At 47.3% G+C, this 13764-nt stretch overlaps 1 protein-coding gene across 5 annotated transcripts in view; it reads left to right on the top strand.

Annotated features, from left to right (window-relative positions):
- Nucleotides 1–13764, top strand: part of SLC37A3 (solute carrier family 37 member 3) — a 42626-nt gene that overhangs the window by 19971 nt on the left and 8891 nt on the right. For all 5 annotated transcript variants that reach the window (XM_053254761.1, XM_053254758.1, XM_053254759.1 and 2 more), the window contains exons 9-14: nucleotides 115–199; nucleotides 3129–3328; nucleotides 5247–5388; nucleotides 6329–6430; nucleotides 7748–7795; nucleotides 9284–9435. In XM_053254761.1, the coding sequence (XP_053110736.1) occupies nucleotides 115–199; nucleotides 3129–3328; nucleotides 5247–5388; nucleotides 6329–6430; nucleotides 7748–7795; nucleotides 9284–9435 (729 nt within the window). The remainder of the gene's footprint in view (nucleotides 1–114; nucleotides 200–3128; nucleotides 3329–5246; nucleotides 5389–6328; nucleotides 6431–7747; nucleotides 7796–9283; nucleotides 9436–13764) is intronic.

The following is a 13764-nucleotide window of genomic DNA, read 5'->3' as shown; positions in this document are numbered from 1 at the left end:
AGTAGTTCCAGAGCTACATTAAACTAGATGTCCACTGCCGAGAGTTTAATTTTAGACGAGAATCCAAAAAGCTACTCCTAAGAGATGTCATCCTGCTTGTTTTCTTCCCCTCAGTATGCCTTCTTGGTGACAGCATCAGTCCAGTTTGCTGGAGGAGTTGTCGTCTTCTTTGGCCTTGTGATCTCTCCCAAAGAAGTAGGTGAGTAGGAGGCAGTCTCCCTCTTCGGATTCCTTCCCTGCCAGTTCTCCAGTATTGGCCCAAGTATGTTCTCAGCCCTCCAGGACACCGGCTCCTTCTGCAACCCATTCCAGGTAGTAGTATTGAGACCCGGCCTAATGTGGCGGAGTCACTGCCCCACAGCCTGAGCTGTGAGGAGAAAGTGAACCCCATGTATGTAGGGGGAGGCAATCTTGGCTCTCAAGCTGTTGTTGAACCACAACTCCCATCATGATGGCAGTTGTGATTCAGCCACAGCTTGGTTAGGGCAAGGCTGCCTAGGTCGGCTCTAGGAGGAAGTGGGCATGGTCTACAAATAATAACTATTCTTGGTTAGATGTCTGTCCTGCTCTTCCTCCAAGGAGCTCAGAGTGGCATAGTGGGTGTGCCTTCCTATTTATCATGAGAATTCTGTGAGTTAGGAATTATTATTAAACATATTTAGTTATTAACATATTAACATATTATTATTATTAACATATTATTAAACATATTTATTATTAAACATACGAGCCCCTGGTGGCGCAGTGGTAAAACTGCCGCCCTGTAACCAGAAGGTTACAAGTTCGATCCTGACCAGGGCCTCAAGGTTGACTCAGCCTTCCATCCTTCCGAGGTCGGTAAAATGAGTACCCAGAATGTTGGGGGGCAATATGCTAAATCATTGTAAACCGCTTAGAGAGCTTCCAGCTATAGAGCGGTATATAAATGTAAGTCCTATTGCTATTGCTATATTTATATGCCATTTATATACCAACAAAAGGAAATCTTTAGAGTGTGACATAGCCAAAGGAAATAGAAGATTGTTCCCTGTCCCGAAGAGGTTCTCAGTCCAAAAAGAGGCACAAAGACGACACCAGCAGCAACCAATTAAAGGGATACAGGATGTTGAATTTTGGCCCATATCTAATTTTCCACATAATGCAAGAGAAGCTGTACAAGTGGGTCTTTCTCTGGCTTAAGGGAAAGAGCTGGTTCAGGCATTTTAAGACTTTCTTCTCCTGACATATTTCCAGTGACCCCCAGTGATGCAACACTGATGCAACATAGAACAGAAAGTCTAGCATGGGTGTGCGTCCCAGAAACCATTTCTGTCATCACAGCAGCTGAAAAGATGTGCTTCCATATTGTGAGGGGAACTAGCTTCCAGAGACCCTGTGACGGGGACAGGTTGCATATTGTGTTTGTCTGAATGCATCCCCAGGACCAAGTGCCAGGCATATGGTCTCTTTGCAAATGTATCTCTAGGAACGACCCCTTAACTTGAATTATGGTCCCCAGTGGTATTCACATGAATAGATGGTACATGCTTTACCCCAGAAGAAACACCACAATTTCTGTTCAACCAGGTTGATTGTTTGGGATGATCATCCTGAACTTATCTCACACCCCTGTATGTTCTTGGTACCCGTGTTGCCTACTCCAGATAGTTATGGGCATTTACATAATCGCCATAAAGTGGCAATTAAGAAAAGAGCCCCTGACCCTGGATCCCCACCCCGCTTTTATACCTTAAAGCAGTGGTTCCCAACCTGGGTTCCTACAATCAATTGTGGCTGGGAATGAAGGGAGTTGTAGTTCAGCAACATCTGGAGGAACCCAGGGTGGGAACTACTGGCTTAAAGCAAGGGTCTCCAATGGCGACCTTCCAGCTGGTGTTGGCTGCCAACTCCCATCATCCTATGATGGGGGATGATGGGAGTTGTAGGCTAACAACAGCTAAAAGGCTACAGTTTGACATCCTGGTTTAAAGTTAAGGTCTACTCACAAGTCAGTGTGTGTGCGCATGCCTGTGTCTCCTGAGCAGTTCCAGCCATTCCCAAGTATTCATTCAGGCAGTCTTGATGGATTGTGTGGTTGAGGATCTGGCTGGTGACAAATTCCTGCCGCTGAAAAGTGCTGCCAGCCTTATCTGTGATCACCCACATTAGCTGTCAAGGTGAGATGGAAGAAAGCTGGAATTGCTCGTGTCGAGGGTGGAGGGCAATACTGTATGACAGCAGAGAGACCGCCTTCTCTTCCTGAAAGGGAAGGTACACTTTGGAAGCCCTCCAGCCATTTGGATTGGCCACGTATGGCCTCGGGGAGAATCCCTGTGCCTTTAAGAGCTGCAAGGCAGGGCGAGTTTTGGCAAGTGCTCCTTCTTCTAGTGCTAGTGGGCAACTTGCAGTAGACCTCTGATTGCCATGTGCTGGGGGCATGCATCATAGGCTGGCTCTATCCACCTTGCCTTACTTGTGAGCTTCCTGGGGTGTCTAGTTGGCTGCTGTTGAACCCCGATTGCTGGACTAGATGGGCCAAGGATTCATCCAGCTTAGTTCTTGTGCTCTCTGATATTCCTCATTCTCTGTGGCAGTTAAAGGAAAGGTTAGGAGCTGGCAAGCTAACTGATGGGTTTAGCCACAGACTTGCACGAACCTAACAGAGTAGCTTGCCGAGGAGGTGATGGGTAGCTTGAAACTGGACATATGGGGCATTTTGAGCTCATTTTTAGCAAGCCTACAGGAGGGAGATGTCCTTCATGAGGCCTGCTAGGGATAGGAGTTACCTAGGTTGGAGCACTGGCCAGCAGCCGTCATGCAGGTCTCGCTGTCGGGGAAGTCCAGCCACAGCCAAATTGGGAATGCACTAATTTGTTGTGTCTTCCAACGAATGGCCAGACACTCAGAGCAAATAGAGCCGGCGTCAGGATCAGACAGGATACTTTCAGGAGCGCTAGAAGACCAGGGCTAGAAACTGGCGACTCTGCAGAACACCACCTAGAAGAGCTCCTAAGCCACAGGAGGAGGACTGAGGTACGGGAGAGCAAGTGAGCCAATCGGAAGGGAAGGAGAATAACCCACAGGAGTGAGCCCTGGGAGAGGGGATTCTATGGTCCCTGGTTCTCAGTTTGTGTTTTCCTGTCCTCTAGGCCTCCCTGATGTTGGGGAAGAAGAAGAGGGTCCTGCTGAAGAAGATGCCAGTGAGCCCTTAATGGCTGGTGATGACAGTGAGGATGACGATGATCGGAATTATACCATTCAGGCAGCGGACTTGAGCAGCAGCAGCAGCACCACCCAGCCCAAACCCATTGGATTTTTCCAGGCTTGTTGTCTACCTGGTGTGCTGTTGGTAAGGACTCCCAACATTGTTTTGAACATTGTGATACTTCCCCCCCCCTCCACTTTGGAATGCTATAGGGATCTAGAGAGAGTACCCAGTCTCATTTTGGGTTCTCTTGCATGCATGTGCGCGCACACACACACACACACACACACACGCTATAGAGGTTGGAGGGTGGGCAGCGTAACCCCTGCTAATTGTGCAAAGGGGCACCTTTTATGTGATCTGTCTTATATTTAGCAGGGGGAGATACTGTAGTATATCACAATAATAATTCTGCTATAATGCAGAATATGATGCAATTCACTGTCTCTTACGCTGGGGAGAGTATTGCATAGCCAACACTGTTATGATAGATTTCCTTTTCACAAACCACAGAAACTAGCTGGGCCAGGCGCAGAGCATCTGTGCCTCTAGTTCTCCCCTCGCCATCAGTTTCCCCGCTCGCCGTCTCCTTCTCCCCAACTGCCCGCCCGCCCGCAAGCCTGTCCAGCGCCGCCACTTTCCTCTTTCCCTGCTGGCAACTCGCTCATGAACTCTCACGAGAGCTGCCACTCATGGGATACATATACTAGCTGGGCCGAGCACAGAACATCTGTGCCTCTAGTTCGCCGCCTCCGCTTTTTTGCCCACCCGCCGCCGCCGCCTTCCCCTGCCTGCCGCCGCTATTTTCTCCTCTGTCACTGTTGCTCTCCGGGCAGCTGCTCGCAAACTCTTGTGAGAGTTGCCACACATGGGATTAGCGATGGGTACACCTAAGAGAGATATAGGGATGGATGGATGGATGGATCGATGTGATGGTCAAAAAACCTGCTGGTTTCAGACCAGAGCAAAGGCTCTCTCCTTCTGGTTCAGGCTCCACAAAGCTAAGGCTGGTGCCTTAACAGACATGCCACACAAGTCAGTAATGATGTTGTGCCCTGTCACCAATTGTGCTTGCTTCCAGCTTGCCCTCCACCTACTCATATGGACAACATGGGGCATCAAAAGGCCAAGGGAAAGTGTGGTTGCATGGAGGGCAAGTTGGAAGTGAGCACAATTGGTGACGTGGCACAGCATCATTACTGATTGTGTGGCATGTCGGTTAAGGCATCAGCCTCAGGTTTCAGTTTCCTGGCTTTGTGGAGCCTGAGCCAGAACAAGAGAGCCTTAACTCTAGTTTGAAACCAGCAGGTGTTTTGACTGTCAAATATCTAGCACGGGGAGATCAACTGTCCCTGCTCAACCCAGCATAGCATCCCTCCTGTAGCTGCTGCAATTGCTCCCTTGGGTTTCTTTTTAGAGCAGACCTGCTCAACTTAGGCCTCCCAGCTGTTTTTGGACTACAACTCCCATAATCCCCAGCCACAGTGGCCAGTAGCCAAGGATTATGGGAGTTGTACACCAACATCTGCAGGAGGGCTGAAGATGAGCAGCCCTGTTTTAGGTTGTGAGCCCCTTTGGGATAGTTCACTCCTTCCTCGTTCCTCTTGCTATGTAAACTCCTTTCTCTTAAAAGCAATATATGATTATTCTAAACAATAATTAAAATATAGCCTTTTCAGTGCTTCCCATTGTATTCTCACAACAGTGTTTTGTAAGTTAAGCCGCTTGCTTTGAAAGACGGCCATCAACCTAAATCTCCACAAACGATCTTCATGGTAAAGCTGAGATCTGGATGTGGGTCTCCCACCTCCAAGTCTGTCCATTGCATCATCCTGGTCCGGCTTTCATCTATATATTGTATTTACCTGAATAGAAGATGACCCTGAATTTAAGACAATCCCCTTAAAACTACAGGTTACATACAGGCTATACCTATATAAAAGAAGGGGACTCTGAATTTAAGACGACTCTTCAATTTCTAGCATCAAAGAAGTTGGAGAAAACCCAGTGTAGGGTTCAGGTAAATGTGGTAGTTCTGATGACTTTTCTTTGTATGTTTCAGTATTCCTTTGCCTATGCCTGTTTGAAGTTAGTGAACTACTCCTTCTTCTTCTGGTTGCCTTTCTACCTCAGCAGCAATTTTGGATGGAAGGAGGCAGAAGCCGACAAGCTCTCCATCTGGTATGATGTCGGAGGGATTATAGGTACATGAAGCAAAATATAGCCATTTTTCTTTCCTTGGTTTTCCATTCCTCACAAGATCAGGGCTGGATGTTGGAGTGGGGGGAAATCCTGACTTGGAACTAGGCAGACACAAGTTGTGCACTGATTTAATGCAAGATCTGTTGCATCTGCTCGTTGTTTATTGTGCCTTGTGAGTTTCCCAGGATTTAGGTTATGTTTTGCAAGGACTAGAATGATAGAAGGCTAGATGTGAGATGATATAGGAGCATGAACTGGAAGCCATGAGGAGAAACAAGAAGCTGCACAGAGCCCTGAAACCTTAATTTCTGGTTGATTCTGCTTTTTTAAAAAATGAAATCTGATCCTGTATATACAGGAGACCCTCGTTTCCCACAGGTTTCCCCATTGTGATTTTTGGCTCTTCATGATTGGGCTATAGACATCCAATTTCCATTATTGCAGGGATGATTTGTGATTTCTGTGCACGTTTCACAATTCCAGTGTCATTTCTGGCTTGGAGGCAGTGTGGAACTATTTTGCAGCTTTCCACCCAGTACTTAAAAGATTTTTTGGCAGGTTGGGTTTTTTTGGCAACGTCCAGAGGGTTTGAAGGGCCATTACTGAAGGATTCCAGGTTCTGTGCTGTATTCTTCTTATTTCTGCTCCCCATCCTCTGCTTTCTTTTGGTGATTTTTAGCACTTTAATGTGTGCTGAGGAACCTAACCCCAAGATCCCCATAGGCGCAAGGTTTCCAGTGTTGTGGTTTTGGCATTCGTGATTGTAGGAACATAACCGCTGCAAAAAATGAGGGCCTCCTCTATATATGTGTGCTTAACTTGTAATAAATTATGCTCTCCTACTGCAGATGCATATGCTAGTGAAGGCAATGTCACAAGACAGTCAAACATTCAAACAAGTGCCTTCTGCATTTCTAACCCGAACTCTGCGTTCTGCTGCAGGTGGCACCATTCAAGGCTTAATCTCTGACATGCTACAGAAGAGAGCTCCAGTGCTAGCCATTAGCCTCATCTTAGCAGTGGCATCTCTCTTTGGATACAGCCGTGAGTACTTTCCCACTCAGTGATAAACTCTACGCATGGATACTGAAGCCTCAAAACTTGGGAGCGTTGTTTTGCCTCCAGTATCATTTTGCGTCCAGAGAACAAACACAGTACAGTCCATCAAGGGCTGATGTGATTCCATGCCCTCTTCACAAAGACCCCAGGAATAAACTCTCAGCCCCAGCCATGCCCAGTCACTGGTCCAGAGCAGCCTTCCATGTCATGACCCACCAGCTCTTTGCAAGTTGAATTTAGGGCCAGTCCTTCAAGGGGCAGGGAAGATGATCACTGCATGAGGCTACTGCAGCTCTGGCAGATGATTTTTAGCCTACTTTTCAGTAGGCTTATGAGATCACCCAGCATTCCATGAGCCTGTGTGTGTGAGCCCCCACCCCCATCAACTTCACTACACTTGGACCAATATGAACCAAATCAGTAACAGTTGTTACTACACGTCAATGGTGTAATATGTTACGTCATCCACCCTGATTCAAGATGACAGATGCGTAAACTTTTGAGGCACAAGTGGGCTAACTTGTGAACCGCCTAATTGATTTGAATCAAATTTGCTACAGCACTACACCTCAACAGTGTAGTTTGTGATGATATCATCCACCCTGATTCAAGGTGAGTTGGTCTTGTGGTAGCAAGCATGACTTGTCCCCTTAGCTAAGCAAGGTCCACCCTGGTTGCCTATGAATGGGAGACTTGATGTGTGAGCACTGGAAGATATTCCCCTTAAGGGGTGGAGCCGCTCTGGGAAGAGCATCTAGGTTCCAGGGTTCCCTCCCTGGCATCTCCAAGATAGGGCTGAGAGAGATTCCTGCCTGCAACCTTGGAGAAGCCGCTGCCAGTCTGTGTTGACAATACTGAGCTAGATAGACCAGTGGTCTGACTTAGTATATGGCAGCTTCCTATGGTCCTATGTTCCTAAGATGGCAGACCCATGAACGTTTGAGGCACAAGTGGGCGAACATGTAGACTGTTTAACCGATTTGAACCAAATTAGGTACAGTTATAGTGAATGGCACACAGGGACACCTCAATGGCATAGTTTGATAATGTCATCCACCCTGATTCAAAATGGTGGACATGTAAACATTTGAGGCGCAAGAGGTCTCACTTGTGGACCACCTCACCGATTTGAACCAAATTTAGTCCAGTTGTATGATAGTGAAAGGAAAGTAGGCAGATTAGTTCTTGCTAGAACAACTTGTTAAAAGGATCCGCTTCTCATCTCTCTCTGGCTTGTTTCCCCTCTCCTCCTTCCTGCACCAAGGAGGAATTTTGTGCTCAGGGTGTTCTTGTTTGTTCTAGGTTCACCAAACAGCAAACCTATTAATGCAGTTATCATGGCAATTACAGGTAAGGTGCCAATGTGAGTGTGCAAGTTTATATGTAGCCTCCCAAAGCAAATTACCATTAACCTCCAAAACAAATCACAATACAATTAGGGATGTGTCACTGTTTAACCCCATTTCAGTGTGGGCAAAGAGCAGGCAAGGCAGACCTGGTTCCAGCAGCATAAAATCTTGTTTGTATTGGTGCAAACTGATCAGCTTCTAACACACCACAAGACTTGACTGACCATAGCCCATAAGTCAGAGGTTCTCAACCTTGGGTCTCCAGATAGAGGAGGAGAGCTTGTCTTGAGGTAGCAAGCATGAATTGTCTCATTCACTAAGCAGGGTCAACCCTGGTTTGCATTAGAATGTGAGACTATATGTGTGAGCACCATAAGATATTCCCCTTGGGGATGGTGCTGCTCTGGGAAGAGCACCTGCCTGCTTGCATGAAGAAGGTTCCAAGTTCCCTCCCTGGCATTATCTCCAAGATAGGGCTGAGAGAGACTGCAACCTTGGAGAAGCCACTGCCAGTCTTGGTAGACAATACTGAGCTAGATGGACCTATGGTCTGACTCAGTATATGGCAGCTTCCTATGTGGTTGGGCTACAGCTCCCACCACCTCCCATGACCACTGTGACTGACTGAAGATTGTGGGAGTTGTGGTAAAACAATATCTAGGGACCCAAAGAAGGGAACCTCTGCTGGAAGAAGGGGCTGTATGTTCTCTTTCCCCCTTCTTCCCGTGAAGGCGATGCATTAGCCCAGGAAGCTAGCATTTCCTGGCAGATCACAGAGGGCTAAATCCTCCCCCTTGAGAACATCAGAAAGGCCCTGCTGCATCAGGCCAAGGCCCATCCAGCCCAGCATCCTGCCCCATGCAGTGACCAACCAGGCACACTTGGGAAGCCCGTAACCAGAGGCTGCGGCTCCCTAACCAGGCACACTTGGGAAGCCCGTAAGTGGGGAAAGGAGGGCAGCCCCCTCCCTTGGTGCTCCCTAGCCCCTGGTGTTCAGGAGCATGCCATCTCTGATGGAAGTATATCTCTACCAAGGCTAGTAGCTGTTGAAAGCACTATTCTCCAAGAATTTCTTGAATCCCCTTCTAAAACCGTCTAGATTGGGGGCCATCACCGCATCCAACAGTAGTGAATTCCATAGTTTTCTCATTGGGTAAGGAAGTACTTTCTTTTGTTTGTGTCTGTCACTTTCTCTTCCCTTGGGGCTAGAACATGCATGTGCCCTTGGTCCTGAGGACTGCAGGATCCAGGGGAGATTTGCATGTACTGAGCGAGCTGTTGACAGACCAGACAGAATTTTTGCATTGCTTCCAATGCTTTGACTGGAGTTGAATTACCCATTTAGCTGCAAGTCGCTCGACGTTTGCATCCACAAGTTTAACTGGCCCTTAATCTGCTCCGGCCAGGAACTGCTTTCTTGCGTCTACAACAGTGTCCATCTTTTGCAGTGCTCTCACTCACTCCCATGTCCTGCTTTGGTGACCTTTAGGCTTTTTCATTGGAGGCCCTTCCAACATGATCAGCTCCGCCATTTCTGCTGACTTGGGGCGTCAGGAAGTGATGAAAGGAAGCAGCGAGGCTTTGGCAACCGTCACGGGGATTGTGGATGGCACCGGGAGTATCGGAGCGGCTGTGGGTCAGGTGAGAGAGTATCGGAGCGGCTGTGGGTCAGGTGAGAGAGTATCGGAGCGGCTGTGGGTCAGGTGAGAGAGACCCCAAAGAATTAAAACATCTGTAAAATGTCTTCCTGGGAATGATCAAAGATCAGAAGAATCGGCTTTCCTGCGTCTTAAAAGGGACATGTGTCCTGCTTGCTGATTGAAAGCTTTGGATTTAGAAGCAATGACTTTTTGACCTAAGATCCAGCCAGCGTGGAGTAGTGGTTAGTGTTGGACTAAGATGGGGGTGGGGAACCTTGGCTCTCCAGCTGTTTTTGAACTACAACTCCCACCATCCCCAGCCACAATAATTGTGGCTGGGGATGATGGGATTGTGGTTCAACAACAGCTGGAGGGCCAAGGTTCCCCACCCCTGGACTAAGACCAGGGAGACCAGAGTTCATAGGGTGACTCTGAGCCAGTTACTTACCTCTCAGTCTTGCCTAACCTCACCAGGGCTGTTGTGAGGACAAAGATAACCACGTTCACCGCTCTGGGCTCCTTGGAGGAAGAGCAGAATATAAATGTGCATGAATCCTTGATATCTCACTGGAGACATGCCATGATCCTGATGTTGGCTGCTCAGTCGCTGCCATTCTGAATGAAATAATCTGGACGTTAGATTTGTGTACCTTTTTTAAAAACAAAAAACCTTTTGAAAACCTTAATTTATATACCACCTGACTTGGAAGGCTCTAGTTTTTTAAAGCCCACTTTCAGAACAGGGTTTTTTTGGGGAAACTCTTGAAAGTCTTCTTTCAGAAATTCAGGAAAAAACAGAAATCTGCCCGTTTCCCAGCTCCGTGATGTTGTAGGAATGCAGGAAGCTGCCTTCTACCCAGTCAGACCATTAGTCCATCTAGCTCAGTATTGTCTGCACTGACGGGCAGTGGCTTTCCAAGGTTTCAGGCACAGGCGTCTTTCCCAGGGAGATGCCAGGGAATGAACCTGGGACCTTCTGCATGCATAAGAACAGCCTTACTGGATCAGGCCCAAGGCAGCCCATCTAGTCCAGCATCCTGTTTCACTCAGTGGCCCACCAGATGCCACTGGAAGCCTACAGGCAGGAGTTGAGGGCATGCCCTCTCTCCTGCTGATACTCCCCTGCAACTGGTACTCAGAGGCATCCTGCCTTTGAGGATGCAAGCGGATGTTCTACCACTGAACCACTACCCCATTTCTTAAGGGGAATATCTTACAGCAGACAGGGCTCACATGTAGTTACCCATCCAAATACAAACCATGGTGGACCCTGCCTAGCAAAGGGGACAATACATGCTTGCTACTGCAAGACCAGCTGTCCTCCTTAGTTGGTCAGTCCATGTATTACTGCCATGTTTACGTTGGGCTGGCCTGGGCTTGTATATAACAGGCCTGGTTCTCCCTGGCAAATTAAGTACCACCACCTAGCAACCAAACTGGGAAGTTTTTGTAAACAGAAAAGGTTTATTCACCACCCCCGCTTTAGGCTGCCCAGTGTGCCACAGATAACCATCATAGGTAAGCTGGTGTTGGCACAGGCAATACTTATCCCATAACAATTGCCAAAACCCAGTGGCTGGCATCCTCCCTAAACATGCAAAGCTGCTGTCTGCAAAGTGCCTCTCCAACATTTAGTAGTGGAGAGTCTTGCTAAGTGGATGGAGGGGAGCGATTTTTTTTGCTGATCTCTCCTTCCCCAGGAAGCTTTCTTTAATGCACAAAAATATGTCTCTGAGGGCTGTGTGACACCCAGGGATATATTTTTGCAGATTAGAGAGCACTTCCGGGGAAGGAGAGATTGGCAAAATTCACCCATCCCTTCAGTGGGGCTCTGGATGGCTAAATGCTACAGAGGTGCTTTGCACAGAGGACGTCTGCATAATTGCTGAGGATGTCAGCCAATGGGTGTAGTGTCCTTAGTGATCAATAGAATGTTTCTGGATCTAGGCCCAGCCCCCCGCTCCCAAAGTTATATCTGATGCGGTTGCGTTACAGAAAGGCTGTCACTCATCTAAAGAAATTTTTAATTGCATAACTTTTAATTGATTAAATCTACATTAGTTTTCACATGAGAAAAAACAAACTCTTTACAGAAAAAAGCATACTTTGTTTTTAGATGACATGTCCATGGTGTTGCAGCAGGCATAGTTTTAGAAGTAGTATTTCCCTTTCCCTCCCACACAGGAGGGAATGCCTGTTCTATTGATGGCATTTTCTATTTTCACTTAATATAAATACTTGTATATTTAAACACTTTATAATACATGTTTTGAAGAATATGCTGCTTAATTGACTAAGTGTTCGTTCAGCATTTTTCCTAATTGATCAGCTAATTCAATTAGTTGATTAGACTCAACATTTAAGAGAGCGTCTTCTTCTGCACAATATCCATCGTCCACCTTGTTCATCAGGGGAGGCCCCTCTGTGGGTCCCTTAAAGTCTTTTGGTGGCCACTCAGGGATGGGCCTTCTCAGTTGTTCCGAGACTTTGGAATGTGCTTCCCGCTGACATAAGGCTCTCCCAATCTCTAGCGGTTTTTAAAAGATCTTTGAAGACTCATCTTTTTAATCAGGCCTTTTAGCTTTTGTAATTTTAAATATTGTAATTTTTTTTTCATTTTAAGCAGCTTTTTAGAGTTTTAATTGATTTTAATGTTTTATTTATTTGTATTGTTTTGTTATTGTGAACCGCCCCGAGACTTTGGTTTGGGGTGGTATATAAATGCATTAAATAAATAATTTTTTAAAAAAACGTTGCCGCCTAACCGAGGTGTCGGGAGCTCACTGGCAGCTTCTCCCTTGACGGCTGTGTGTTTCCTGGCCACACCCTCTCCACTGATGTCAGATGCAGGAGGCGTAGCCAGCACCCAGAAGGGGCGGTGCAGCTCTTTGCCCACTCCTTCCTAGTTGGCACTTCGTTCACTGGCTGGTTTTTTTTTTCTGTCTTGGAATGAGGAGAAGAGAGCACTCCAGCCATTTCTTCATTTGCTAGCTGGGAAGATGCAGCCGAAGGGCTGCACCTCGCCCTACCAGCTGGTGAGCGCTCAGCTGGGTGTGGGAGGAGGACTACTACTGCTCTCCCAAGGAGGTGCCTTGGGGTTGGGAGCACTGTGGGGCCCCCCACCCCAGTGGCCCAAGAAGATTTGTCGCCACTGGTCCAATGGCGGCTATGCTAATGAGCCTAACGTTATAGTAATCTGCGCCGTCAGTTAGCAGGTTTGATCGCACCATATATCTTTCGAAATTTCATGGCAAGTGGATTGGTAAGGTTTGATTCCCTGCCCCTGAACTGAATCTGGCACCATCTAAAACTGTAGGCACTTGAGGCGTGTCAGAGTATTAAGATCTCTTTACGTTCCTGTATGCAACAAGTGCAGATTTGTCGCGATGCATCATCTTTCAGGCAAAGCAGAATGTCGGACTGGCTTTGGGGAGATGTTGGCAGAGCATGGGGATGTAATTAACATTCTGGCAAAGTAACTGGTTTCTCTAGTTGAGCACCAAGGAGCCCACTGGGGCCGGAGTTCACTTCTTCATTTTTGAGTAGGTTTTGAGTTGGCCCCTGGGAGTGTTCCATCAACTTACCAGTCATGCTGATTTTTGAGAGGAGAAGGAGAAATACTCCCTCTTGCTTTCTGCCATCTCTCGAGTGTTTCCCCCCTAAGCAGCTAAGGCTTTGCCTCTTGCATAAAGGCAGTGGGATGGTTCTCATGGTGGCGAGATGGGTTATTGTCTGCCAGCCACAATGGAAAACATCCTCTTTAGAATTTCATTCTCTCCAGTCCTTTCACCTTGCCATTCTCCAGTTTTTGAACTTTGCTGCCGCCACAGAAACTGGGGCTTTTGTTTCTGACAAAACTATAGCCTCTGCTTTCTTCTTTACCTGAGGTTGTGGTTATCGGTGACAATATATCTCCATAGTAACCAACTGAGACTTCACAACTGGGCTGTCTCCCCTAATGGGAAGCAAGCAGCAGGAGTATGTTGAACCTCTTGGGCGGGGTGGTGGGGGGAGACTTTTCTGTGTAGTGCGGAAGACCTTGCTGCTGCTTTTGTTTTTCTTTTCTGCTTTTACGATCTACAGCACTGTCAGACGCGTGGGGTGGAGGGCCAGAAGGGAAACGTTGGGGCAGAGTCTTGCCACGAACATTTGCTTTGATTCGTGGAGGAGTCGAGGCTGAGAGATGGTGGTTCCATGTAGAATGTTAACAAGTCTGCGTGTTTTGATTTTGTATGTATAACACAAGCATAGACGCTGCCTTATACTGTGTCAGACCATTGCTCTGTCTAGCTCAGTATTGTCTACACAGACTGGCAGCAGCTCTGCAGAG

This window comes from Hemicordylus capensis, chromosome 5, assembly GCF_027244095.1.
Source record: "Hemicordylus capensis ecotype Gifberg chromosome 5, rHemCap1.1.pri, whole genome shotgun sequence".
NCBI classification, from domain to species: domain Eukaryota; kingdom Metazoa; phylum Chordata; class Lepidosauria; order Squamata; family Cordylidae; genus Hemicordylus; species Hemicordylus capensis.
Note: the sequence above shows the minus strand (reverse complement) of the source record. Positions and strands in the feature narration are given on the sequence as shown.